Source organism: Sinocyclocheilus grahami, unplaced genomic scaffold (genome assembly GCF_001515645.1).
Source record: "Sinocyclocheilus grahami isolate Dianchi unplaced genomic scaffold, SAMN03320097.WGS_v1.1 scaffold126.1, whole genome shotgun sequence".
In the NCBI taxonomy this organism is placed as follows: Eukaryota; Metazoa; Chordata; class Actinopteri; order Cypriniformes; family Cyprinidae; genus Sinocyclocheilus; species Sinocyclocheilus grahami.
In genome coordinates, this window is record NW_015505305.1 from 1,031,107 (window position 1) to 1,058,157 (window position 27,051).

At 36.6% G+C, this 27,051-nt stretch overlaps 1 protein-coding gene and 1 non-coding gene across 2 annotated transcripts in view; both read left to right on the forward strand.

Moving 5' to 3' along the window:
• The first annotated feature begins 119 nt into the window (after positions 1-119).
• Positions 120-209, forward strand: trnar-ucu (transfer RNA arginine (anticodon UCU)). Its single transcript is given in 2 exon segments — positions 120-156; positions 174-209. It is a non-coding gene; the product is annotated as a tRNA-Arg (tRNA).
• Positions 210-1,163: 954 nt separating this feature from the next.
• Positions 1,164-27,051, forward strand: part of LOC107590200 (DNA polymerase alpha 1, catalytic subunit) — a 68,848-nt gene continuing 42,960 nt past the window's right edge. The window contains exons 1-26 of the mRNA XM_016278833.1: positions 1,164-1,317; positions 2,149-2,273; positions 2,360-2,456; positions 2,530-2,610; positions 2,706-2,821; positions 3,945-4,007; positions 4,113-4,214; positions 5,860-6,007; positions 6,098-6,242; positions 6,379-6,554; positions 6,782-6,894; positions 6,983-7,096; positions 7,669-7,743; positions 7,860-7,998; positions 8,107-8,261; positions 9,112-9,196; positions 9,948-10,009; positions 10,118-10,207; positions 10,316-10,432; positions 10,533-10,708; positions 10,831-10,960; positions 12,844-12,963; positions 13,060-13,156; positions 13,243-13,367; positions 13,450-13,596; positions 13,744-13,866. Of these exons, the coding sequence (XP_016134319.1) occupies positions 1,269-1,317; positions 2,149-2,273; positions 2,360-2,456; positions 2,530-2,610; positions 2,706-2,821; positions 3,945-4,007; positions 4,113-4,214; positions 5,860-6,007; positions 6,098-6,242; positions 6,379-6,554; positions 6,782-6,894; positions 6,983-7,096; positions 7,669-7,743; positions 7,860-7,998; positions 8,107-8,261; positions 9,112-9,196; positions 9,948-10,009; positions 10,118-10,207; positions 10,316-10,432; positions 10,533-10,708; positions 10,831-10,960; positions 12,844-12,963; positions 13,060-13,156; positions 13,243-13,367; positions 13,450-13,596; positions 13,744-13,866 (2,970 nt within the window). The 5' untranslated portion in view covers positions 1,164-1,268. The remainder of the gene's footprint in view (positions 1,318-2,148; positions 2,274-2,359; positions 2,457-2,529; positions 2,611-2,705; positions 2,822-3,944; positions 4,008-4,112; positions 4,215-5,859; positions 6,008-6,097; positions 6,243-6,378; positions 6,555-6,781; positions 6,895-6,982; positions 7,097-7,668; positions 7,744-7,859; positions 7,999-8,106; positions 8,262-9,111; positions 9,197-9,947; positions 10,010-10,117; positions 10,208-10,315; positions 10,433-10,532; positions 10,709-10,830; positions 10,961-12,843; positions 12,964-13,059; positions 13,157-13,242; positions 13,368-13,449; positions 13,597-13,743; positions 13,867-27,051) is intronic.

Below are 27,051 nucleotides of genomic sequence, written 5' to 3' on the forward strand. Positions count from 1 at the left end.
TTAGAAAAACAAGAATATATAATATAATAGTGTCTATGTATTATTTTGACTAAATAAAGTAGGGTACTAAAACTTCAAATATAGGAAGGAGTACCAACACAGTTGCCGTGCGTTCCATTGGCTCTGTGGCGCAATGGATAGCGCATTGGACTTCTAGCTTGATGAGTGAGGTCATTCAAAGGTTGTGGGTTCGAGTCCCACCAGAGTCGAGTCTTTTGTTTTCAGAATCGATCAAATGGCCACTTCCCAGAAGTTAACTTGAGTGTTCGGAGATATGATTCAACCAAACACGGTTCAGTGATTCACTCTGAGAATGTGTGAATCTCATATAGATGAACTCAAAGCTATGGAGCGTTACGTTCAATGCTTACGAGCAAATAATACATATATTTATGTTTATCACTTCTTTGTGAATATGGTAGGATTATTTAACGTTTTTTTGAAGAACAATAAGGTAGTAGATCGCCAAATGGTTACATTTATACAGATTAACAACAAACATATTGTAAAAAAAAAGCTTTAATGCTTTCTTATGATACTTTTGGGAAACGCAGCCCTGTTTGAATGCACTGTCAGCAGTGAGTGAACGCTCTGTGATTGATTAGTTCTGTCTTGCAACATTTGCGTGTGTTCAGATGAGCAGGAAAATATTTCTATCCTACACAATTACTCGCTAGCAAAGGTTATTCGTCCAATTCAATGCATATTGTACGCATTATATTTTTGTTAAATTAACAAAATCACTGGTAAATAAAACACACGTTAGTATCGATATTTTTTGTTTGAGTATCGATACTTTCGATACTTGCTTCAGTATCGATATATCGATACTTTGGATCGATACGCCCATCCCTAGTTTTAGCATTGTTTTAGTGTCGTGTGTTAAACAAATTGTGCTTCGTATGTTGGTCAGGTGCTGTAGACGCCTCTTTGTGTCGAAAATATTGTTTTTGGCTAATGGATGCAAAAATATAAATCTTGGTAAATGACAAATTCTATTAGAAATGCAGAATTCTATTTACAATTATACAAATGAAGTGATTTCTAACTGTACTAAACACCAAAGTCTCAAAGAAACCTTCTTAAAATATTATGTGGTCTAATATCTAATGGTAGAAGAATGATTCAGATTGGACGGCTGCTGATGTCGTCATATCCGCTGCTCGAGTTTCCCCGGGAAGACTTTTTGGCGCGGAATCTGTTGTTTTGGCTCGGCGCTTCTAAAGACGAGTGAAATTTTACCTCCCATCAGGCACTAATTTATATTAATGGCTCCTGTCTCAAATCCAGATAAAGACATGGACGGTGGAGATTGTGGTGAGTTTTTACATTGCTCAGTGTTTATTAGCTTACAGAATATCAATGCAGTTCATTCAGCTTATTTGATGCCTGTACTGACAGCGCTAATATAATGTTAATATTAAATATAATGAACTGATATACCTGCACCAATCGCTAAAATATGCGTTTATGCAAATACGTGAAGGTGTAATATGCTTTTGTTTAGTAATTTTGATGCTTCAGTGTTTTAGTGTAAATTGAACATGAAGTGTCAATGACATTGACAGAATGTTTCACTTTATAAAGCGTTGCTCTTTCCTAGCTGACATATAAATATCCATTTAAATGATCCATTTGTAACTACTTCCTGTTTGTAATAGACTATGACCTACAGAAGCTTTTAACATTTGCATTAACATTTCTATATAACATAAATATGTTTAATAAAAATGTGTACCTTTGTCCTAGAATCAGTGGTTTATTGTTTTGGTTTCATATTTGAAATCTGCAAAAATAGTTTTATTTTTAGAAATATATTTGTATGCCAGTAAAAGCATTATCATTATTTTAAGTATAGTAATATTATTTTTAGTTTACGTCTCTTAGAGACATTAAAACATACGTTAATCATTATAATAATATGTCTTTTTTTTTACATTTATTTTTATTTTCAATAATAACTGAAAATCATACAGCAAATTATGTTATTCTATGAGAGCTTTTGCTGTAAAATTATAACCATGATTTGCTTATAATCTTCCATCCATTTTAATTTCATGTGTCACTCGTCATTTTACAGTTTTCTATATAATAAGTTTAAGCTTGTTGCAGTTTGATTTTACTGAACCACATTTCTTTATCCCATAGACGCGTCCGACACGCGTGGCATTGCCACTTCACGTTCCAGGCGGGAGAAAAAAGAGAAAGTGGGGCGCAAGTCGGCTTTAGAGCAACTTAAACGAGCCAAGAAGGGGGAGAAGGTTAAATACGAGGTGAGTTGCATGCCAGCTTTTGGTGTATTCTTGATGTACATGTCTTCTGTGCCGTTCCAGTGTTTTGACAATGTGTTGTGAATCAGGTGGAGGAGTTCACCAGCGTCTATGAGGAGGTGGATGAAGAGCAGTACTCAAAAATAGTGCGGGAGAGACAGGATGATGATTGGATCATTGATGACGGTCAGTCAAATTTTCATACTTCTGCTGACCTCAGTGCTTAAATTGGCACCAGCTGAATGTCTGTTTTTGTCAGATGGGACAGGGTATGTGGAGGATGGCAGAGAAATCTTTGATGATGATTTGCATGATGACGCATTGGAGAAGGACCCTAAAAGTAAGTTCTTTTTATTTTGTCAGTTTGCAGTATTAAGCATTGTTCCCGGAGTTATCTTTACCAGTTATTTTTGCTCTCTCTTTGACTGTAAACAGGTAAACAAGGTGGAAAGGGAGGGGATTCGAAAAAGAATGTGAAAAAAGTGTCTGTCAGTAAACCCAACAGCATTAAAAGCATGTTCATGAATAGCAATGTGAAGAAACCTGCTGAGGTAAGAGTCACTTTGCCACTTTGTTCACAGTTTGGTATTTCTGCATAAAATTGGCCTTTATGTAAATGTTTAATTCAAATATTAATTAAAGGTGACATATTATGCCCCTTTTTACAATATGTAATATAAGTCTCTGGTGTCCCCAGAATGTGTCTGTGAAGTTTCAGCTCAAAATACTCCACAGATCATTTATTATATCATTTTAAAACTGCCTATTTTGAGTGGAAGAAGAAACGCGCTGTTTTTCGGGCCTGTCTCTTTAAATTCAAATGAGCTGCTGCTCCCCACCCCCTTTTCCAGAATAGAGCTGCGCCTTTACAGCTGGTATCTGCTAAAAACATCTGTTTTGGTTCTGATTATCATGTTTATCGCTCTGAAATCATGCGTTTTAAACTATATGAGATTAACTTCAGATATAAAGTTTTCTGAGCGCACGCAATATGGACAGAAAGCTGCTGTCACAGCATGTGAGTACTAAGTTTAAGTTAAAAACAGTCGGTTATGTCTGTGACGGTAAACAGCTGGGAAGTAAATCACTTGTTTATTTTAGATCTGAGTGGCAGCAGCAATATACAGTAGCCTAAATAAATCAATAAATCCACTGCTCTCTTGTCTCCTCTGAGGCTGGGACTCTAAATATTGTTCTGTGCTCGTCTGTGCAGCCAAAGACAGAACAGTTAGCATGTTTTGCTCAAACTTTCGCCATGGCATTAGAACTAGTACACCGTTGTCGCTTGCGAAATCAAAATGACAGTGCCGTGGGTGTAAACTTACAGATTATGGGGCGGTAATATTATAATGAGATCTCTTTGCCACGTCACCAAGGGAGCGAAATCAGATGCGCTCGTTTTCTCAGACGCTTGCAGAAAAAGGCTTACCAAAACAAAGTGATTGGGTTAATCTTTTTCACGTTTCTTTGGTTTGTAGATGCACCAGGGACCTGATTATAGCACTTAAAACCTGGAAAAGTCAGATTTTCATGATATGTCACCTTTAAATTAACCTGCACTTAAATATTTATGGAGTAGTTCAAACATGAAGGAAAGTTCTGTCATTATTTGGCATCTGTAATGAAGGTCAGAGAGGTATAACAGAAATGTCTATATCCATGTTTGCATTATAGAAACATGTGGATTTGTCTCAAGATGATCTGCTGGGAGATATTCTGCAGGACCTGCACTCTGAGGTGAATGACCTTTTGTATCAAATCAATAGCTGTCTACAGTGTTTGTACTACAGTATGTCAGGCATTGCAGGTTTATGATTTCATGATCATTTGAATGTTTCACAGAAGCCAGTTTTGCTCACTCCACCACCAGTCATTACTTTGAAGAAGAAGAAAACACTGGGATCCCCTATGAATCCATTTTCAGTCAAACCACAGGTTCCAAAGGTAGTTATTCCTTGTTCAAAATGGTTGAACATTGATTTGCTTGGTAAGACTGAAAATACATGCATTTTATAAGAAGAAAATAGTGGTGTACATGAGAAGTTACATAATAAGTTGTACTTCTTTATAGGGATGCGCCGATCCAATATTCGTATCTGGTACACAGTGACTGAAATTTAAAACTATTAAAAGAAAGGCTCAATAACTGTTGCACAGATAATACACTACGCATCAATTTCTCTTCCCTTACAATGTTGTAAGCTCTTCGTGCTCATAGACTGTCAACCCTCTACAATGCGAGTAAATCCCTCGCCCATGTGACTAAATCTTCACTCTGGGGGACTAAATGATGTCTAATATTAGCCAATGGCTAATAAATTCTCAGATTTTACTCGCCAGTGTGTGAGTTTGATGGTGAGTATATGATTAGCACAGATATATTTTCACTCACAGAACACTCTTGACTGAGCACTTCAGCGTTTCACTCTCCGTCAAGCGATCTGTGATATTTTTCAGTTCATTTGAATGGATGAACTGCACCTGTGTTTGTGTATTTGGCGTAATGTGTTTCTAGTGTGAAGGCGCACAACTCGCCTAATGCGCTAACGACAATCTCATTGGCTGGTGCTCACCTATTATCGTCCCTGTTTCGATTTCAGCGAATCAGTTCGAGCAAACGCACACAACCTGATTAATATTCATGAATCCAGTAGCTCATTAATCCTTAGTGTATTTTTATGTTGATCTTATTAGTAGAATTCGTAAAATAATAATAATAATATCTCATCAGTATTATTGTTCGTTTTTTTTTTTTTACAGGAACACTGAATGACCAAAAAAAGCACCAGCACCAGTCCTAAGTTCATGGTTACAAAGTTTTAATTCTAATTACTAAACTTCTATTATTAAATAATACTTGATTATCATATTATAATGCTTGACTGACTGATATTAAGAGTGTACTTTCAGATATGTAAAAAGCTGTACCATTTTACAAACATTATATATGTTTGTAAAATGACATATCTTTTTTTTATATATATATATATATATATACCAGTGTATAGTATTTCAGTCTGGCGAGTAAACAAAAAAAAGATACTAGCCAATGGCGATTCAATTGCCAAGGTGTATATATAAATACATTCATGAATGTTTTTAATGAATGGATTTTATAATAATGCAAATAGCAATGTGTAACATTTTACCATATTTAGTGCAACACTTTTATTTGTTCCACACAAAATATTGTTTTTTCACTAAATGTTTGGATTAAAAAAATTATTGTACACTGATTTTTTCTAGAATAACTTTTGCTGCCGAATTATCCACTAACCTAGTTTATGATAAATTTTTGTCATAGATTATAAATATACATATGCCTATATTTTTTAATATTTATTTATTTAATTTTTCTTTATAATGAAGTAGTCCGTATCTAGTAGATTGTGAAAGAATGATTATCAGTTCCACACACAGAGATATATAAATTCGACATTTATTTAAATGAGGGAAAAAAACTTCACTGGTATCGGATCGGAATCTGTATCGGAGGCAAAAAAGGCGGATCGGAGCATCCCTACTTTAGTGTTAGATTATTGTTTATTAAAAAAATTGGCACTATTAAAACCCTTTATCCATCTCTCAGGAGTCACCTGAAGTCCAAATGTCGAAGCCCAGACCTGTGGTGACACGGGTTCCTCCAGCTAACCCTTCACCCAGGTCCTCTGCTCACGTTCAACCTAGTAAACCAGCTGCTACACAGATAAAGAAGCTCAAGACTGAAGAGCCTGAAGGTATATCTGCCCTCTTTCATTCCTGCAGTCTTTGGGTGCAATTTCTTAAAAAATGTATTGTTTTTAATTGTAATTGAAATTTGTATTTAGAAGAGGCGATTGAGTTTGATGAGATGGACTTTGATGAGCCCATGGAGGCAGAGAACATAGAGGAGGAGCCAGTGAAGGCGGAGCTTGAGATGACACCCACTGTTAAAGTGGAGCCCAAGACTGAGCCACACGATGAGATGTTAATGTATGTCTGCAAAACACACAGGCTTTGAATTAAGAATAGTCTATATTTGCACTGATGTGACAATCTTCCTACAAAGACCCTTCGCAGATTAGAGAAGGCCGTTTTCTGCCATAACTATCTAGTTTGCGCTCCTCAGATCTGGACTGGGTGGTGGCATGGGCTGGGAGAAGATTGAGGAGGGGGAACCCATTGAGACTCCTGTGGAAGTGCAGGTGGACTCCAGCCAACTTCCGTTGATGGAGGGACCTGACGGAGATATGGTCTTCCGCTTCTACTGGTTGGATGCTTTTGAAGACCAGTACAGCCAACCTGGTGTGCATCTCCTGCTCAATAATTTTGCATAATACATGTGCATACACATCCATCCTAATGGTTTTAGCTCTTTTCTGTGACCCATAATTGATGGTTATATAATCAAATCAAGTGCTTGAACTTCAAATGCCCCATTTTAAAGTTTTCCTTTTTATTCCTGCATATTTGCAATGATTTGATAAATATAAAAGGGGTGTTGTACAGTTTATTTGTGTTTTTCTCTGCAGGTGTGGTGTACTTGTTTGGAAAAGTCTGGATTGAGTCAGCTAAAGCACATGTCAGCTGTTGTGTTGCTGTAAAAAACATTGAGAGAACAATGTATCTCCTTCCCAGAGAACATGTAAGACCACCTTTTAGTTGATGTGCATATTCAAGAACATGCACATTTAATTACTTTTTTTTTTTTTTTTGTGTTGCTGTGATTTTAGAAAGTGAATCTGGCAACTGGCGAGCAGACAGACAGTCCAGTAGGAATGATGGATGTGTATGAAGAGTTCAACAGTCTGTCTGAGAAGTTCAAAATCATGAAGTTTAAGTCCAAGGTAATTCTAATGGTTTTAGCTCTTTTCTGTGACCCATAATTGATGGTTATATAATCAAATCAAGTGCTTGAACTTCAAATGCCCCATTTTAAAGTTTTCCTTTTTATTCCTGCATATTTGCAATGATTTGATAAATATAAAAGGGGTGTTGTACAGTTTATTTGTGTTTTTCTCTGCAGGTGTGGTGTACTTGTTTGGAAAAGTCTGGATTGAGTCAGCTAAAGCACATGTCAGCTGTTGTGTTGCTGTAAAAAACATTGAGAGAACAATGTATCTCCTTCCCAGAGAACATGTAAGACCACCTTTTAGTTGATGTGCATATTCAAGAACATGCACATTTAATTACTTTTTTTTTTTTTTTGTGTTGCTGTGATTTTAGAAAGTGAATCTGGCAACTGGCGAGCAGACAGACAGTCCAGTAGGAATGATGGATGTGTATGAAGAGTTCAACAGTCTGTCTGAGAAGTTCAAAATCATGAAGTTTAAGTCCAAGGTAATTGCTACTACCCATCATTTCTGTTTTCTGTGCTACAAATATAAAGTTGTAAAATGTTCATCTCCTGTTCCAACAGCCAGTGCCAAAGAACTATGCCTTTGAAATCCCAGATATCCCCTCACAGTGCGAGTACCTCGAAGTCAAATACTCTGTGAGTAGACACCTCTCACTTATACACTCAAAACAGTCATGTCTATTTTATAGAAACTTCCTGGAATCTTGGAGTCTGAGGCATTTTTTTGTGATGCGTGTTTTGTGTTTCTGTAGGCTGAACTTCCTCCTTTGCCATCTGAGCTGAAGGGGTCTACATTTTCCCACGTGTTTGGAATCAACACCTCCAGTTTAGAACACTTCCTTCTTAACGGGAAGATCCGTGGGCCTTGCTGGCTTGATGTGAAGACCCCTCGTGAGTCTTTCTTTCAAAATGTACAAACATACCATTGCAACAACCGCGCGCTAGGTAAAGCTTGATACTTAAATCATTTACTGTGTCCACTCTTGCTATGCCCTCTAGAGCTGAGCAATCAGCCTATTAGCTGGTCTAAGGTGGAGGCTGTTGCACAGAAGATTGACCTGATCTCAGTAGTTAAAGACCTGCCGCCTCCTCCTCTGGTCGTCATGTCCATAAGCCTAAAGACTGTGCAGAACCCAAAGACCCACCAGAATGAGGTAAAATCTGGGTCTGGTCCCTCTAACCTGTCTGCAGGTCTCTGATGACTGATCATCGAATCATTCCCCATTAAGTCGTAGCTAGGGATGTAACGATTCACTCAACTCACGATTCGAATCGATTCACGATAAAAAAAAAAAAAAACGAGATTTAAGAAAAATTAAATTGTTTTTTTAAATGTGTCCTTTTATTATTGCTTGGACTGGCGCTTTGGATAAAAGCATTTGCTAAATACCAAAATTTAAATATAATGTAAATGTAAATAACAAAACTAAATTGAAATTTTAAAACAAGCCCCAAATCAAATAAGTAACACAAATAAAAGAAATCTCTTCATATAAACAAACTAAGGCTTTTAAACTAAGGCCTAATTTAAAATTAGAGGCAACCATGGCATTTTAATCATGATCTATGAATCAAAAACAGATTATGACTTCAGTTTTGTGAAACTATGCATAAAAAATATCTGCATGAAACAGAAACAGCAGACAAGCTGAATGAGACGCAGATTCACTCTCTGCCAGCAGGTGGCGCTTAAAGCGTTTCCTTGGTTTCAACTGTACTGCACTTATGAACTTTAATATGCATTATACAGAGGTCAAGAGGAAAAGAAAAAATACCATCCAAACACGTAAGAAGTAAGTTCCCCTCAGACATACATTCATATAAACTCCTACCCCTAATTGAATCGCGATTTGTTTAGCATCTCAACCGATTTGAATCGTCACATTTAAATAGATTTTCAACCGGCTCGCGGTTAATCGTTACATCCCTAGTCGTAGCTCAGCTGCAGTATGACCTTAAAGGAGTTCATTGTCACTTCCTTTGCTTGTGTATTGTCTTGAGCAGATTATTTCCCTTGCTGCCCTCATTCATCATACATTTTCTCTGGACAAAGCACCACCGCGGCCCCCGTTTCAGACCCATTTCTGTGGTGAGTTCCATCACTCAGCATTTTAATATTCATGTGAGAGTAATACCCTGAACATGAAGTCCAGAACCTGCTTTGTTTTAACCTTTATAACTAATTTTTGAGTCAGAAGAGATTGCTTATTTCATACATCTACGAGTTAGATTGATCTCATGCAATACGCTTGGCCTTTTTTACTGTCTCTCACATTTTTAGGACTGAATTTTCTTGATAAATATGAGTATACAAGCACAAACTTACTATAAGCAGACAAAAAATGTACGTGACATGACAAATAAACCATCAAATTAACTACAGTTGAAAGGGGTGACGAAAGACCAAATAGTCTAAATTCAAATATTAATCAAGGTTTGAAAAAGTGGAGGTTTCACTGCTGCCCTCTATTAATATTGAACCATGGCAGCAAGAGAAATCGATCATCTTTGCATCATAAAAGTGAAAGTCTATGCAAGTAAAATTAATACATTTTGTTTGAAAACATTATCATTTTCATATAACTAGCCTATATATTCACATCAAGTTTCTTTTGCTATACTTCATGTATGGTTTGAAATGTTTTAAGAATTGCTTTTTTAAATTAATAAGTATAGTAATAACATGATAACAAACTTTGAAATGGTTGCATATTCACTCATTAAAGAGAAGTTATTCATCAGATAAAATGTGCATTATAAGGGTTAATTTAAATCAATAGTCATTTTATTAATGTCATAGCTTGTTTTTGGCTTGTATAACTAATTATTTTCTGTTACAGTGGTGAGCAAGCCCTACGACTGTATCTTTCCATATGACTTTAAAGAGGCGGTTAGGAAAAAGGTATTTTGTTCTTATCTATCAGATGAAGCTTGCTTTGTTTTGGAATTATAAATGAAATGAAAATGAATGAATAAACCCCTGCTGTTTTTGTCTCTTGATTTGACTCAGAATGGTATAGTGGAAATTGCTGGTACAGAGCGTACACTTCTGGGCTTCTTCTTGGCCAAGATGCACAAGATCGATCCAGATGTCTTAGTCGTGAGTTCAAATGCGTTCATTCACCTGGGCTTCACTTGCTGTGTTGCTGATGCATTTTATTTTGTATTTTTTTTCTGACTTGACCACATCTTCCTTTTGATGCTGTAGGGCCATGATATCTTTGGATTTGAACTTGAAGTGCTCCTGCAGAGAATCAGTGTTTGCAAAGTACCTCACTGGTCAAAGATTGGTCGTCTAAGAAGAGCCAACATGCCCAAACTGGGGGTGCGAAGATTTCTATAAGGACTGGAAGTCATATAAGATTATAATTTTATCATGTTTTAATACATTTGTGCCAATTTTTTATTTTTTTTTGTAATTTCAGGGTCGCAGTGGCTTTGCTGAGAAGAGTGCCACTTGTGGACGTCTGGTTTGTGATGTTGAGATCTCTGCCAAAGAGCTGATTCGGTGTAAGAGTTATAACCTGACTGAGCTGGCTGCCCAGATCCTAAAGACCGAGAGAGTGGTGGTACCACCAGAGAACATCAGGAACTTCTACAGGTTAGATGCCACCTGTGTGGTCGCACTTGACTTCTTGCTTAAGATCCTCAACCAGAATGTTTCCAGTTATGGTGGCAGTATTCAAAATTTTCCATCCGTTTCTTTCTCTCCTTTTTCAATAGTGATTCGCCGCACTTACTCTACCTTTTGGAGCTCACCTGGATGGATGCCAAACTGATTCTTCAAATCATGTGCGAACTGAATGTGCTGCCGCTAGCATTGCAGATCACTAACATCGCCGGTAACGTCATGGTAAGATACATCTACAAACCACCCATGCAAACCACATTTTAGCTTGGCTCCTCTTGTATTAATATGTAATTAGTATAAGACGCAAATGTTATGTATGTATATGCATATACTGTGTGTATACATATATATTAGGGGTGTAACGTACACAAAAATGATGGTTCGGTACGTACCTCGGTTTTGACGTCACGATTCGGTACGGTTTCGGTACAGCAGGGGGAAAACTAAACATAAAATTGCTTTTTTTATATTAAACAGTGGTTTAATGAACATGGCTCTTTCTTTAAATTTAATTACAAATAAAACTTTCTTGGGGCTAAAAATCTACCTCAGATTCTGCTTTAAACTATAGTGAGCCCTTGTACGTTACTATAAGGTTAACGACAGAGCCCATACTTTAATTACTATTTATTTTTATAAATAATCAACAGTCAAATAAAAAATTTGTATGCAAACACGTGAATTGCACATGATGCAGTTTTTAAATTAACTTCTAAATTATACAATTTCTATTTGTTTTTTAAATATAATCATCTACACAGTGGCTGTCATAACTTGTTTCATAACAGATTTATTTAAACATACATTAAATAAAGACATCACTAACAGGTAAGTAAAATATAATGAGTATATAGTCTAATATTTTAAGAAATGCTTTTGTCTAGATTTCATTTCTCTAGCGAACTGATGAGTTGTGGACACTGATGACTTGCCTGAGGTAAATGAAATGCTACGTGACATTTTGTTTACAAGCTGTTTTACTGACTTCTTTCCGTGGTCGAAACACTGATTGAGCGAGGCATGAGATGTTCATTCATGTTTATTTAGCGTTAAAACTAGTAGTAAAGAGGAAGGGATGATCGCGTTCTGCGATGCCGTTTGAACGAAGGCGTTTATACAGCGATCGGTCGTGCCACATCAAAGAGCGTTAAAACGGCATTTATTGTTTGAATTTCCAGAAAAAAGGGCATAATTTTAAAGATGAGACTTTGTTTCTTATCAAAAATAACAATATATAAAACTGGGAGTTTCCAATGAAGTTCTGCTCATGCAGTGGTTAAAATAATGCTGTATTTGTTCGGCACAAATGCGTACCGAACCGAAAGACCCGTACTGAAATATTTCGGTACGAATACGTGTAGTTACACCCCTAAAAATATGTGTGTGTATATGTATATGTGTATGTATATATGTATGTTTATGTGTGTGTGTGTGTGTATGTATGTGTATATATAATATGTATGTATATATATATATATATATATATATATATATATATACATACAGTTTATGTGTGTGTATATTAGGGCTGGGACAATAAATCGATGCATCGCGATTCGTGGATAGATTACGAGATTTTCGGAATTCATCGTGATTCTCTCTTGAATCGATTCTGAGCTTAGTTTTTAACAGCAGATGGAGCTCTAAGTTAGTTTTTAACCACACACTCAAACGCTCAGGAAGAAGAGCCCTTGCGCTTTTGGCTGAGTAATGTAAGTGGTTAAATGTACTTGCACATCGGCTTATGCTTTATGATGCAAGATTAACGTAAACACAGCCCACTGTGAACATCCTTGTAATTCACTTCAACCTTTTCAAACTTAATGAATTATTATTTTAGGTTCAACTGGTGCATGTGTAAGGATCTGGAAGCAAGCAGAATACGGCTATTTCTAAAGCACGCAGTGCCATCTGCTGTTAAAAACTAAGCTCAGAATCGCTTCAAGAGAGTATCGCGATGCCTTCGAAAAATGTAAAAATCGATACAGAATAATTTCTCGATTCGTGATGCATCGATTTATTGTCCCAGCGCTAATGTATATGTAAAATTGATTCACTAATGATGCATGTCATGCTGTTCTCTTTTAATGTTTATTCTGTCATAGTCTCGTACTTTGATGGGAGGGCGCTCTGAGAGGAACGAATACCTACTGCTCCATGCTTTCCATGAGAAGAACTTCATTGTTCCAGACAAACAATTCTTCAAGAAACCACAGCAAGTTCTGGTATCAGATTCCTCCCTCCATTATTGCAGCTATCACCCCATTTAACATTAATTTATACTGTTCCTGTACTTTTTCTTATTTTAATTCTGTTCTCAGGGTGAGGGTGAGGATATTGACTCAGGGAAGGGCAAATCCAACAAAACAAGGAAGAAGGCAGCATATGCTGGAGGTTTGGTGCTGGACCCAAAAGTTGGTGAGTCACAATGTCTTTATGCAGATCACTGGTTGCATTTTTATGTTTGTACCTCCCAAATTATCAATTTTATCTTCTTCCATCAGGTTTCTATGATAAGTTCATTCTCCTGTTGGACTTCAACAGTTTGTACCCCTCCATCATCCAGGAGTTCAACATCTGCTTTACTACCGTTGAGAGAGGAGTGACCAACGCACTCAAGAAAACTGAGGTGTGTCGGGGGTGGTCTGCTCTGCCTGCATGGGTATGTTTATGTATTTTGAGCATGCCCTGAACTACTTCCGCGATTACAGGAGGATGACGATGAGATTCCTGAGCTGCCAGATCTGAGTCTGGAAATGGGCATTCTTCCCAAAGAAATTCGAAAGCTGGTGGAGCGCCGGCGACAGGTCAAACAGCTAATGAAGCAAGCGGACCTCAACCCTGACCTGTACTTGCAAGTAAGTACAATCCCGGGGCAAGATTTCAATGCTTTCTGTATTGATAACAGACAATTTTTTTTTCTAGCTCTGCCAATATTATATTTAGTTTTAAAACACTAAAGTAGAATTTTAAGAATGCAAACCTTGATGAATCTTCTCCCATAGTATGATATCAGGCAGAAGGCCCTGAAGCTGACAGCTAACAGCATGTATGGATGCCTTGGCTTTTCCTTCAGTCGCTTTTACGCCAAGCCTTTGGCTGCATTGGTCACTCATAAAGGAAGAGAGGTATGTAACGTACACAATACTGTATTTAATGGTTCTACAGCCTTCTGCTTAGATCTGCTCTATTGAAATAGAACGTAACAAAGACCATAACTCCCTCTGCCTTTTTTTTTTTTTTTTTTAAATATTTTGTATCTTTTATATTAAAAAAACTTTGTTTTTAGTTTTTCTACAGCCTTCTGCTTAGATCTGCTCTATTGAAATAGAACGTAACAAAGACCATAACCCCCCCTGCCTTTTTTTTTTTTTTTTTTAAATATCTTGTATCATTTATATTACAAAAAACTTGTTTTTAGTTTTTTTTTTCCTGGGTCCATATTCCTGTAAGAGACAGTAAGTTGCAAATGCATGCATTTTTTTTTTAAGAGCAATTTTTGTCAACATTTAGATTATATAAACAGGATTAGGGCCAAGCAATAATAAAAAAATTAAACCATTTTGAGATTAAAGTCATTATTATGCGAGATTAAACTTTTTAAATTTTGAGAAAAATATCGGAATAAAATGTTGAGAAAAAACTCATTAAATTTCGAGAAAAAAGTCGTCGTGTTTCGAGAAAAACCTCGTTAAATTGAGAAAAAAAGTTGAACATAACTGTTGAGAATAAACTCATTAAAGGGTTAGTTTACCCAAAAATGAAAATTCTGTCTTTAATTACTACCCTCATGTCGTTCTAAACCCGTAAGACCTCGGAACACAAATTAAGATATTTTTGATTAATTCTGACTGCTCTCTGACCCTCCCATAGACAGCAATGTAATTACCACGATCAAGGTCCAGAAACGAAGCAAGGAGATCGGTAAAATAATCCATAAATGTGACATCAAAGGGTTCAACTGTAATTTTACTAAGCTACAAGAATACTTTTTGTACGCAAAGAAAATAAAAATAACGACTTTATTCAACAATTCATCTCCTCCGCGTCACCCTGGTGCCATTTTGGAGAATATCCACTGAACGTAAACGGCGTATGCTATTCTGTGTCAACTTCGTCATCTGCGTGAAAATTACGGTTGAACCCCTGATGTCACATGGATTATTTTACCGATGTTGCTACGTTTCTGAACCTTGATCGTGGTAATTACATTGCAGTCTATGGGAGGGTTAGAGAGCTGTCAGAATTAATCAAAAATAACTTAATTTGTGTTCCGAAGATGAACGGAGGTCTTACGGGTTTAGAACGACATGAGGGTGAGTAATTAATGACAGAATTTAAATTTTTGGGTGAACTAACCCTTTAAATTACGAGAAAAAAGTTGTTTCGAGAAAAAAAGTCTAAATAAAATGTTGAGAATAAACTCATTAAATTACGAGGAAAAGTGGAAATAAGATGCTGAGAATAAACACACTCGTGCCATGTTAATTTGATCTCGTTGGACAGTGTTAATCAGCGTCTGCAGTGGCACAGGTCGTAGAGAGCGATGCGCATGGATGAAGCCAATGCTTTCGAATTTTGCCGAACTCGCTCTTCTTCCTTTTTTTTTTTTTATCACACATCACATCGGAAAAGTAGAAATCAATTGCCTAACGAGTGTTTAATAATGATGTATTAATTGGGTAGGTTTAGGGGTAGGTGGGCTTTAGGGAGGGCTTTGTACCAATAAGGCAGCATCTATTTAATAATTTTAATAAAATAATTTACACTGTTATTATTGCATCCTGTTAATGTACTACAATACTGAGGTGCAAATAGTATCTGTCACTATTTATAAGTATAAATAGCATCTAATTACTATTTACCCTTATTGCAAAGATCTTCTACTTTTACATAGCGTAAATAGAATCGCTATTTTCACTTGGTGTAAATACCACATCACTAAAAATGCTGCTGTTGTCACTTAGTGTAAATAGAATATATCACCATTTTCACTTAGTGTAAATAGCATATGATGTGATGTGTGATGAAAAAAAGAAGAGCGAGTTCAGCAAAAGATGGATTCGAACTCTGGTCGACCGCATAGGCTTCATCTACGAGCATCACTCTCTATGACCTGCGCCACTGCTGACGCTGATTAACACTGTCCAACGAGATCAAATGAACATGACACGAGTGTTTATTCTCAAGAATATATTTCAACCTTTTTTTCTCGAAATTTAATGATTTAATTCTCCATTTTATTTAGACATTTTTCTTGAAATGTAACAAGTTTAATCTCGCATTATAATGACTTTAATCTCGAGATGGTTTATTATTTTTATTATTGCTTGGCCCTAATCCTCTTCCGTAGCAGACAGATGACTTTAAAGCTGATATTTTAAAGAGCAGGTCATATTTTTTGCAGTTTGTAACGTAGCTATCCGTCAGTGTAAACAGTCTGCAAAGTTGTTAATCAAAAAAAAGTGCATGATAAATAAAGAAATTGTCTCTCAAAAGAAAGAGTCGATTCTGAACCGCCTTAACGAGTCGTCATATTCTCAAATCTTCTGCCTGTTACCGTTATACGTCACTGGGTAACACATTTGCATAATCCCCACCTGCCCGCGAAATACGAACACTCTGACGTGCCCACAAACACTACCACTAGTTGGTGTTTACATCAGGGCCCGTATTCACAAAACATCTTAAGGCTAAAAGTAGCTCATAACTCACCGATTTAGGAGAAAATCTTAAAAATAATGGGTGTGTCAGTCCTAAATTTAGGACTCCTAAGTTTTTGTTGTAAGAGTATTTCACAAAGCGATTTAGTGCTAAAATTAGCTCCTAAATCTGTGAAACGTTAGGAGTAGTAAAGAGGACTCCTAAGTCACTAAGACCAAATCTGAACTATCCTAAAATGGCTGTTGCCAGCAATCTACCTCGAAATATAAACATTTTAGAAACATTTGACCATAATGAGCTTTTAAAAAGGAACCGGCTTTGGTTTGGAGGTTATCCCAACTCCAAATTTTTTATTATATACAGGCCATAATTTGCAAATAAATTCTTTAAAAATCCTACAATGTGATTTTCTGGATTTTTTTCCCTCATTTTGTCTCTCATAGTTGAGGTATACCTATGATGAAAATTACAGGCCTCTCATCTTTTTAAGTGGGAGAACTTGCACAATTGGTGGCTGACTAAATACTTTTTTTCCCCACTGTATATAGCTGTTCTCGCGTCCAGTTTGGTTTTCTTTTATGTTTGCATGTATTACTATTAGCCATGATGATTCTACTCTGCTAATTAAAAAGCTGTTTATATGCATATTACCAAAATTGTATTAGTCGCAGAAAAAAAAATTTCCACATGAAGTGGCGAAATCATGCAGTCCGTGACGGACAAATCGTTAACGGCTGGTCTTTGTGGTAATACTGTACATCGGGCAGGACATCCATATGCTCTCCTAACATTCATCGACCTCAAATATGTCTTGTCTTATCTGAAATATGTATATAGTAGCAACTTTACATGGCAGCTCAGTCTAATGTTAGCCTAGAAAAAAGTGCGCTGTTCACGTGTTTGTGCGGAGTGTGGAAGCTGAGCAGCAGCGCGCTTGGGCTATTGCATGACAGATGGAGGCGCCAGTGCGATCATTGGCTCTTAAAATACTTCGTCATTTTTGGTCATACAGATAAGAATAATACATCTTTTGTATCTGTAAAGACTCTACGTTTATTCGTGCGCACTAAGAATAACAACGAAACGTTGCACTTTTGTAAAATAATGAAAGCAAACAGGATGCACTTTCTGCCGTCTCGGACTCTGTGAACTTGAGCGCGTCACTTTGAAACTCTGTGTATGCTTCCCTTATTACAGACATGAACAATATATCTATAGAGAGTGAAACTTTTAAATTAACCAATTCAAATAGAAAACAAATATTCTCAGATTATGTAGGCTAATCCGAATGAAACGTGCATACAGGCGCATACTGCAGAGACAACGAGTCAGTGTCGCTGACTTCATCTCTTAAGCCGAAAACAGAAAGCACTAGTGTAACAATTTATTAAAACGTTAATGCAGTGTACTTGCTGTTTTTCCCTAACACATTCATAATTATTATATTTGCCAGTGCGCTGTGGCAAGCCTTTTTTGCGTGCGCTTGAGCGCTTATTAGGCTATGTAGGCAATTAAAGGCTCATTATTATGATTTATATGGTTTATTAATAAAAGTGCGACTAATAGTCGACTAATGCTTAAAATGAACGACTACTAGTCGACTAGAAAAATCTTTAGTCGAGGGCAGCCCTAATGCATATTGACTAATTGTTTACGAGAAGCATAAGAGGCTGACAATTAGATGAATATATAGCCTACTTCTTTAATTAGTGACATTTAGCCTGCATTTTAAAATCTTTATTTGAATGTGGCAATTAACATTTTTATTTTAAAAATTATGGAAACATAATTGCGCTCTACAATATTTCTATTAATAAATCTCTGACAGAGACCATCAGCCAATCACTGTGTGCATAGCTAGTAAGTATGCTGACATCATCCATAGCAACAAGGTCAAACCCGCCCTTACTTCTAGCATAAGACTTCTCTCTATTCCTTAGTAAAAGTTTCTCCGCAGCTTTTGTGAATAGGTTTTAAGAGAAAACTCTTTCCTAAAGACTTTTACTGCTATTTAGGAGAACTCTTAATGGGAAGATGAAATGTTTTGTGAATACGGGCCCAGGTCGAGAAGGTTCTGTGTGGTGAAAGCAAGTTTGTTTTGTTTTCATTGCCGAAAGATGATGATGTGAAGACATCACGTAAATGACCACATACAAAGTTTAAACTTACCACTGAGAAACGTCCTGATCAAGTCGTGCTTGCGATGGATTTTCCAGTTGAGCGACTGCTTCGGTATCATCCTTGGACTCGGGCTCGAATTGATAAGGTAATATCGATGCCATTTTTGTAAGCTTATAGCTATTTTGTAAGCTTATTCATCAAAAAATGAATTATGGTAATGTGCGTTTCGTTTCCAACACGCATTGTATACAGAAAGACCAATCACAACAGACTTGGCCAGCTGACCAATCAGAGCAGAGTAGGCTTATGGAAGGGAGGGGTTTACAGACCTTAAGCCCAGAACTGCTTCGAATGAATCATTTCTAAATCAATTCTAATATTAAATGTATATTCTGAGAAAATGACAATGTTTTCTGATCTAAACCTGTTGTATGGGACTCCAACACATTAGGACACTTTAAAATACCATATGACCAGCTCTTTAAGACTAAAAGCAGCTATACCCATTTCTTTAGCATTTAAAAGGGGGAAGGTGCTTTTTAAATTGTTACTGGCCACTGTGTTATTTTGAGCTCTTTTATGGTGCAATGTCATTTTAGTATTATTTATATACTGTTAAATGCTATAATATTTATTAATATTTTGAATTAGCTTTTAGTTTTATGTATTCAGTTTAAATTTTTTGTTTATTTATTTAGAAAATGTGGCAGTTTTTAAGCTAATTTTAGTATTTAAGTTTTAGTAATTTTGTTGTGCTTTTTGTCTTTTTTAAATATTTCTATTTAGCTTTAATTTGTATTTTTGTTTTAGTAATTTAGTACTTCAACTCTATTGGCAATTTTATTTCAGTTAGTTGCCTAAGCAACATTTCTAATTTGTTTAAATATAATATTTATTTCAGCCTTATTTTTAGTTACAAAAATGATTTGCAATAGTCTGAGTTAACAATAACACCTGTGGTATGACCGTTTTTTTTCTCACAAGTGTTCACCTTGTTTCTCAATATGAGGTCATAAAACCCGATGTAGAATAATTATGCAGCGTTTAGCTAGTTTAAATTTTAAAAAGTGTAAAATAGATTGACATGAAGTATACCATGTTATATTACACATATCTTGCTGTTAATTAACCACAGGTGCCATTCACAGTTACTGCCACTAGAGGGTAGTCTAAATCCATCCGTAATCGCTTGTCCATGTGAGCTGCTCTGATTTCACTCGCCTCCTCATGAGCCTCTGTTCTCATTTGTGCTTTTACCAATTTGACTTGATCTCTTGTTCCTTTTATGCCACCTCCTTGGCATGATTAAAGGCTACCTGCTCTTGACTTTAATGAGACCAGACTTTGAAAGCCCACTGGGGTGTAGCAATACAAACGGCGACACATTCACGCTCATACCCCTCTCCTTTCTTCCACAGTGCCGCTGGGCAGTGTGGGGCATTGTTTGAAATGTGGAGGGGGGAACCAATAATTACAATCTCTTTGCATTAGCCCCAGCATTCAACACAGGCTTTCACTGCCTCTTTCTTACAAGAAGAGCAACCAAAAAAAACAAAACAATAAATCCAATGAGGGGAAAAAACGAACGCTTGCAATGTTGTTTTTTTACATTTGAAATTTCAGTTTTGCGGTGTTTAACCACATCACTAGAGTCTGCCAATATTCATTTGTGATTTTTCATTTCTGCGAGCCCGGCTTGACTCAACAACTTTAATTACTTTGATTAGTCTTATTGTGATACATATTCTCCACTGTCAACCAGCATGATGCCGAACTGTACGCTAAGATGTTTTGGTAGAGATCAATGGGAAATGGAAAGGGGGACGGTAGCAACAAATGCTCACACATACTTGCGTTACATTGACTCTGACATTAGTGGCATGATTTGAATGCTCCTGTATTCAGTGCCATTTATATTTTGATTGAGTGGCTTCTTTATCTGTTGAGAACCGTGTGAGCGATAGGCTTTGGTGTTGCGGATGTAATTTTTTCCATCATGATAAAGATGCTTGATTTGGCCTCCATTCGGATGCCCCCCTGAGCTTCTCGTCTTTCCTGATTGGCCTACGGTAAGGGGATCTGTACAAGCCCCCGGTGATTCTCAGCTTGTTGAAATATGCAGGTTCTCAGAGCCATGATGGAGATGATGGCTGTTTGGCACCAGCGTCTGAGGGATTCAGTGCACGATGTGCTGTTTCAAACTTTTCATTTTCTTTTTGTGTCTTCCGTTGGTGCCAGACACTCAGAGCGTGGATCATAATCGTTGTCTAATTTGACAATTGGGTTTTACGATCGTCAAACACTAAATCCCGTTAGTCAGATGGTGCGTCGGCCTCGTCTTCTGATGGATGGTCTGCTGTCTGCACCATCATTGTTTTGGGATAAGAATTACAGGCTCTCTGCTTTTAATAGAGTTAACTAATGCTTTCTGAGAAGCTAGCTTAGTGCTAACTTGCCATAGGGGTGTAAATTCAGCCAGCAGGTGTTGTAAAGTGGGTGGAAGTCTAGAGGTGCCGCAAGGGAAAAAGTTTTGAGCTTTATTTGCTGCTTGCTTTGAGTGATGGAATGGGGTTGTTTTCTTAAACTAGGGGTATCATCCCTTTTTAAATTTGATGATCCCCTTGCAAAGGACTGTCATCCTGAAATATACAAAAATTTACATATTTCCATTAATACTGTGTTAGAAAAGTGTTTTGTATGATTTATTAAATTATTTTACACGTTTTTATTGTATGATTTCATCACATAAATGCAGGTTAGGTGAGCATGCATAATGTATGTGTATATATATATACATTAGGGATGCACTGATACCACTTTTTCCAGTACTCACCCGATACCGATACTTTTATTTTTGGTACTTGCCGATACCGATATTTTTATTGCATTTGTAAAAAAAAAATTTAATATTGGGTACAGAAACCAAAAAGGTATGTTAGTTGGTTAACTTCATTTATCAAATATATACAGTCAAACCAAAATTTATTCAGACACCTTCAACATTTCTCACATTATATTCGCTATAGTTTAGAAAATGGTAATAAAATATGACAAGAACTCCGAGTTAAACTGTGTCGGAACAAATTCATCTTGATAATGTTAGATAATTTTGATAGAAAGGTATGTAATAGATTACAATAAACCAAAAATTATTCAGACAGCTGTTAGTATGACAGTATTTACACAACTCTGAATACTTTGTCGGGCAACCCTTAGCCTCAATGACAGCCTCTAGTCTCCTGGGCATGCTGTCACCCAGGTTCATGCAAACCTGAACTTCAGTTTTTTTCCCAGACTTGGTCTGAATAATTTTTGGACCCAAATTTGTATCAATTTTACTGGTAGTCCACTGTATGAATAATTTTTGGGTATGATTTGTCAGTTTACTTTTTTGCTTTATTTTATGTAACTTTTACTTACATAAATTAACTATAGTGTCCTGCACCCACTAGTAAAAAAAAATATCAAAAATTATATCTGGTCTCTGAATCATTCAGAATAAATTTTTTTTTTCATCTGAAACGTGCTGCGATTTTATATTCCAAAGTCACTCATATAATGCAGAAACACTCAAGCAAGCAAAGCACGCGCAACGCGTGCATGTATTTGTACTGATGCAGAATAGTACAGCCTAGTGCATTTCACACAGGCTGCTAGATTCACTTTCGCCAGAAAGTCGTGTATGCCTAAGGTTGAAAATAAGTGATGTTTATAGTGAATGCCCCTATGAATGGTTTTATTTTTACGATTTAGTTTTAATCCAAATGATGCGTGTGCCAAGTGAGTGAACATCAAAGATCACACAACAGAATTGTGCGCGCTCTCTCTCTCTCTCCCTCCCTCCCTACCGTTAAGTAACTTGTGCATTGTTTTACTTACTTGTTTTTGACATATCTGACCGAACTACAAACTTTCCAGTGATGTCTATGAGAAAGATATATTCACTCGACAAGCTGTTTCACTCTCAATCCACTCAGCGTGCTTTGCTCTCACACATCAGCTATACAGGCGTTAATACTGAATGTTTAACATTATATTCATTGCATACATATACTTCGTAGTAGACATCCTTAACGCCTTTCTGTTGTTGGTGTTTCTTTGTTTGAATATGGCGCTTATCACATGCTGTGTGGTATCAGCGTTTGGTATCGGGGCATTTTAACGAGTACGAGTACAGGAGACCAGTATCGGTATCGGTGCATCCCTTATATATATATATATATATATACATACACATTTACAGTGGTGTGAAAAAGTGTTGGCCCCCTTCCTGATTTCATTATTTTTTTCAGTTTAACGTGTTAATGATTAACGCAGGGGCGGGGCTAGGGTTGGCCACCCCACTCACAACTACTGCTGCTGTCACTTTTTCTCTTGACAAGAAGTGCATTTATTCAGTCGCAGAATGACTGAGAACGGGAGACGTTTCAGACGTGTGCTCCACTTGACGCGAGTCAAACGAGGGCGGAAATGGTACTGTGTTCGCAGCACGTGCTCTTCAATTGCACAAAGGCGCCGGTACGCGCTGTAGCCTGTATCCTTTCATATCAAAGTAAACTACGTGCATGCAATACCGTGGTCAGTTAAGTCATGAAGTTACCAAAAATACGATTAAAGCTGCCTTAAAACTGTGCATGCATGTAATATATTTATATGAGTCACATTTAAGAACATGTCTCTGGAATGGTTATCTAAACTGTCCCGGAGCAGCCCAGTACTGTCTCCCTCATCTAACACACCCGATTTAACTCGTCAGATCATTAATAGAGACTTTAAGACCTGAAGTGGGTCAGAAAAGGTAAAAAGAGTTGAGAGAAAATATGATGCGTGTTACATCCGCGTCACGTTCAGCAGCAGCAGCTCTTAAAGAAATAACAGCCAAAATAACCTAATAACCAGCTGCTGTGATGTCTATTAATCAAAGTACAAAGAAAAAAAAGAGGAATTTTAATATATATATATATAAAAAAAACTTTTATAGCTTTAAAGATTCATCTATATTTAATTTAGTGTTTGATCATTTCAATTTCTGTATATTTCTGCTGAAGGGCACAGGTAAATATGACATTTATTATAATGGGTTTATGTGAAGTTTGTTTTAAGTTCACTTAAATTAGAAGTTACTTTTTAAAGTCTAATAAATGTTCAAATTGATAGCTCTTAATTATAATGTAATGTTAAATGGCTATAGTCAATGGTTAAATATTAAGAGGGGGGGGGAGCAATTTTATAGAGAAATCAGTATTGGTATCATTGATGCTGGTCTTCAGTTATAAAATGATGCCATTAAACAAATATTAAAAAATATACTGTCTTTATGTTGTTTGTACATTAATTTGAAGATTGAATGTGAAATTATTGCAATATAAAAGTATATTAAAAAACTTTAATGCTAGGTGGGATTAATCGCGATTAATTTCAGAAAAATGTGCGATTTTAATAAAAAAAATTTTTTAAATCGATTGACTGCACTTATATATATATATATATACACACACACACACACAGTGGTGAGGAAAAAAAATTAACTTAAATGATTTTAGCAAATGGCTGCAATATAACACAGAGTGAAAAATTTAAGGGGGTCTGAATACTTTCCGTACCCACTGTATGTGTGTGTGTGTGTATGTATAATAATTTTTTTTTATTCAATATATCTTTTACAATTTAAAAACGATTAATCTCTTGATTTTGGACCAGTCTGAGAAATAAAAATGAAGATTGAAGGAATGAATACATATCAAATTTGGCCAAATAAATAAATTAAAAATTGCATTGAACAAATGCATTTTCTTTTTTACATTAATATTTTGAAGAAAAAAAATGAAAATCTAAAAAACATTTTTTTTTCTTTTACATTTTCTTTGGACATTTGTGGAAAAGATTATAGTGTTTTAGATTTATTGTTTGTTTTTTATGTATTTATTTTAAATACATGCACTACAATCAAGGTCAGCAATGCGATTGAATCCAGTGTGGAATTTATTAAAACTAGTTTAAGCTGCTGTGATTTAGCTCATGTTGCTGTATGACAATTTGGGGAAATCCCCCTGCAGGCCAGTTAGTAAGAACCATGTGTGTTTATCCTTTACTAGAGCTTGTGAAGTGACGTTCTGTGGCCCTTGACCTTTCCAGGGAAACATTTGTTCTGGTGCGAACCCTGTACTCCTCTGGTATGAGATGCATGCCATGGAATAGGCGTTTAGGGTTTCATGCTGAGGGGTCCGTCCTGATTGATGTGCCTACATTTTATTTTCAGCTCTTTGTGCGGCGGCCAGTGTGAAAAGCGGAGCTTCAGCTGTGGAGCTGGGGAGGGGGTTTGGGTCTGGGGTTAATCGAGTGATGTTTACAACTTCTGTCGCTACGGACTGCTGATGGTTCTGGAACGTTAGTTAGCCTGACCTCTCACCCGCCTTGCCGCCAAGCCCCGGACTCCTTATTACCTAGTTTAGACGAGTTCAAAAAGGTAAAACAAAACGTATTATGCTGTCACCGATGCCATGTCCTTGTGCCATGAATTCTTCAGATCTCAAGCGGCTGTTGGTGAGATGAGATGGGCTGTCGTGGTGAGTTAGGTGTCATCTGAGTAAACATTGTTTCCTTGCTGCTCTCTCGGACGATACGTCCAGTTGTCTGAATCACAAAGGTCATTTTTAACCTTCCCAGAATAAGATGTATGTGCCCTCCTCCCCCCTTGTAGCCATTGTTGCACGCACCACTTGACCCTGTGGTCTTTTGGTTGGGGATTTGCTCCTAATATCACTGTACTTAACAAATAGTCACAGGGCCCCAAAGCATATTTTTGGACTTGGGCGCGAGACTCAGTCAGCCTCATGTAGCTTCACGTTCCTCACACAAGTTCCTTTGAGAGCTTTGCACCTTTTAATTTAGGCCGGCATCGTGAGTGAGGTGTTACTCTTAACTAACGCCTTCTGTGGACTCTTTTAATGTTGTTTTTAATTTAATGATCCTCGTTTGCTGCCTGGTTCCCCATTCTGCTTACTGAAACGCTTCAGTTTAGCTCTAATGTAACAGTCATCTTTCTCTGAGATAGTGGTATTACTGTTGTTAATGAATAGGTGGAAAGAATCATGTCACCCTGCATGTGTTGAGGTGTCACTCAATTTTCCAATGATGTAGTTCAGTTAACTGTAGAACATAGTGTTGCGTTACACAGCAGCCTGCTTTGGGAATAAAGCAGAACCGCTTGTTGATTCTTAAGTCGATTAGAATAAAGATATTCAATTAGATTAAACATAATAGCTGCATCCATCATCCTTTATTTTGTGCCCCCCTAAAATTCCTGTTTAGGGGGAAAAATAATAATAGCAGTTGTTGTTGTTATTAAGTGTTTTATTTTTGTTTTACTTAGGCAATAGTATAGGATTTTAATATATATTTATATATATAAAAATTATAAATTCTTAAAATTCTGAATGATAATGTTATATTAATGACTAATAATATTAATGTTATGTTTTGTTCAAATAAATTAAATAATACACTACAAGCTACATTTTTAATGTTATAGGTGAATTTAGGCATCACAGTGTTTTAATGTACAGTATGAAAAATTAATATTAATTAAGATTTTCTAAAGATTACATTTAACAGGTTTAAAACACTAACTTAACACTTATTTGCATAAATAGTTTATTAATTTGAGTATGAGTTAAACTAAATAAAAATGGGATGTGCCCTTGACAATTAGCTGAAATTAAAATAAATTTAAACATTTTATGTTTACGTTTCATTTATGGTTGTAGTTTAATTTAGTTAATTTCAGTTAACTTTCATTTTATTTCAAGTAAAAACATTTTATTGCTTTTAGTTTAAATATAATAACCCTGCTGTCAACCGGCCCGAAAAGTTCTCACACTGGATATAAAGGTCTTGTAGCCCGTGTCGGGTTTATTTGTGCGGTATGAGAAAATAGAGTGCATCAGTGTGTAATTGTATGTGTCAGCTCAAGCTCATAATTCAGAAACAAGATCTAATAAATTTTCTTGGGAAATATTGATCAGAGGTATTATGTTGGGGTTTGGGAAGGGGACGCTGTGCTCTTTTTAGTGGGATATTTTTACCTCCAGTTCTAAATGCCAGGCTGCCCGCTGAAGTGATTTCAGGCAGCCGTATTAAATCAGAGAGAGGATTTGCAGCGATATTTTACCCCTCAGAGCTCAGACCCCATGTGATCTGCCTGCTTGCTTCCACAAGACCTATGCAGCATGTGTGCGCACCTGTGTTGCATAAATGTGTCTTTATTGACTGTCATTGTGCTGTTGTCTTTGTGCATTTGCTGTTGTTACGTCCTTTGGATAATGATTTGCACATTGTCAGCGATGACTTTATGCGGCCATCTACCTAAAAAATGTTTGCATGCTACAAGGGCAATTCATTTTTGCACGTCCTACCGTGGTTTAAATCTGCCTGTGTGCGTGTGTGTGTGTTTTAGATCCTCTGGGCAGAGGATAGAGAGATGACAGTGGACATATTTCAGCCTGACAGTGCAGTGTTGCTGTTGCTAT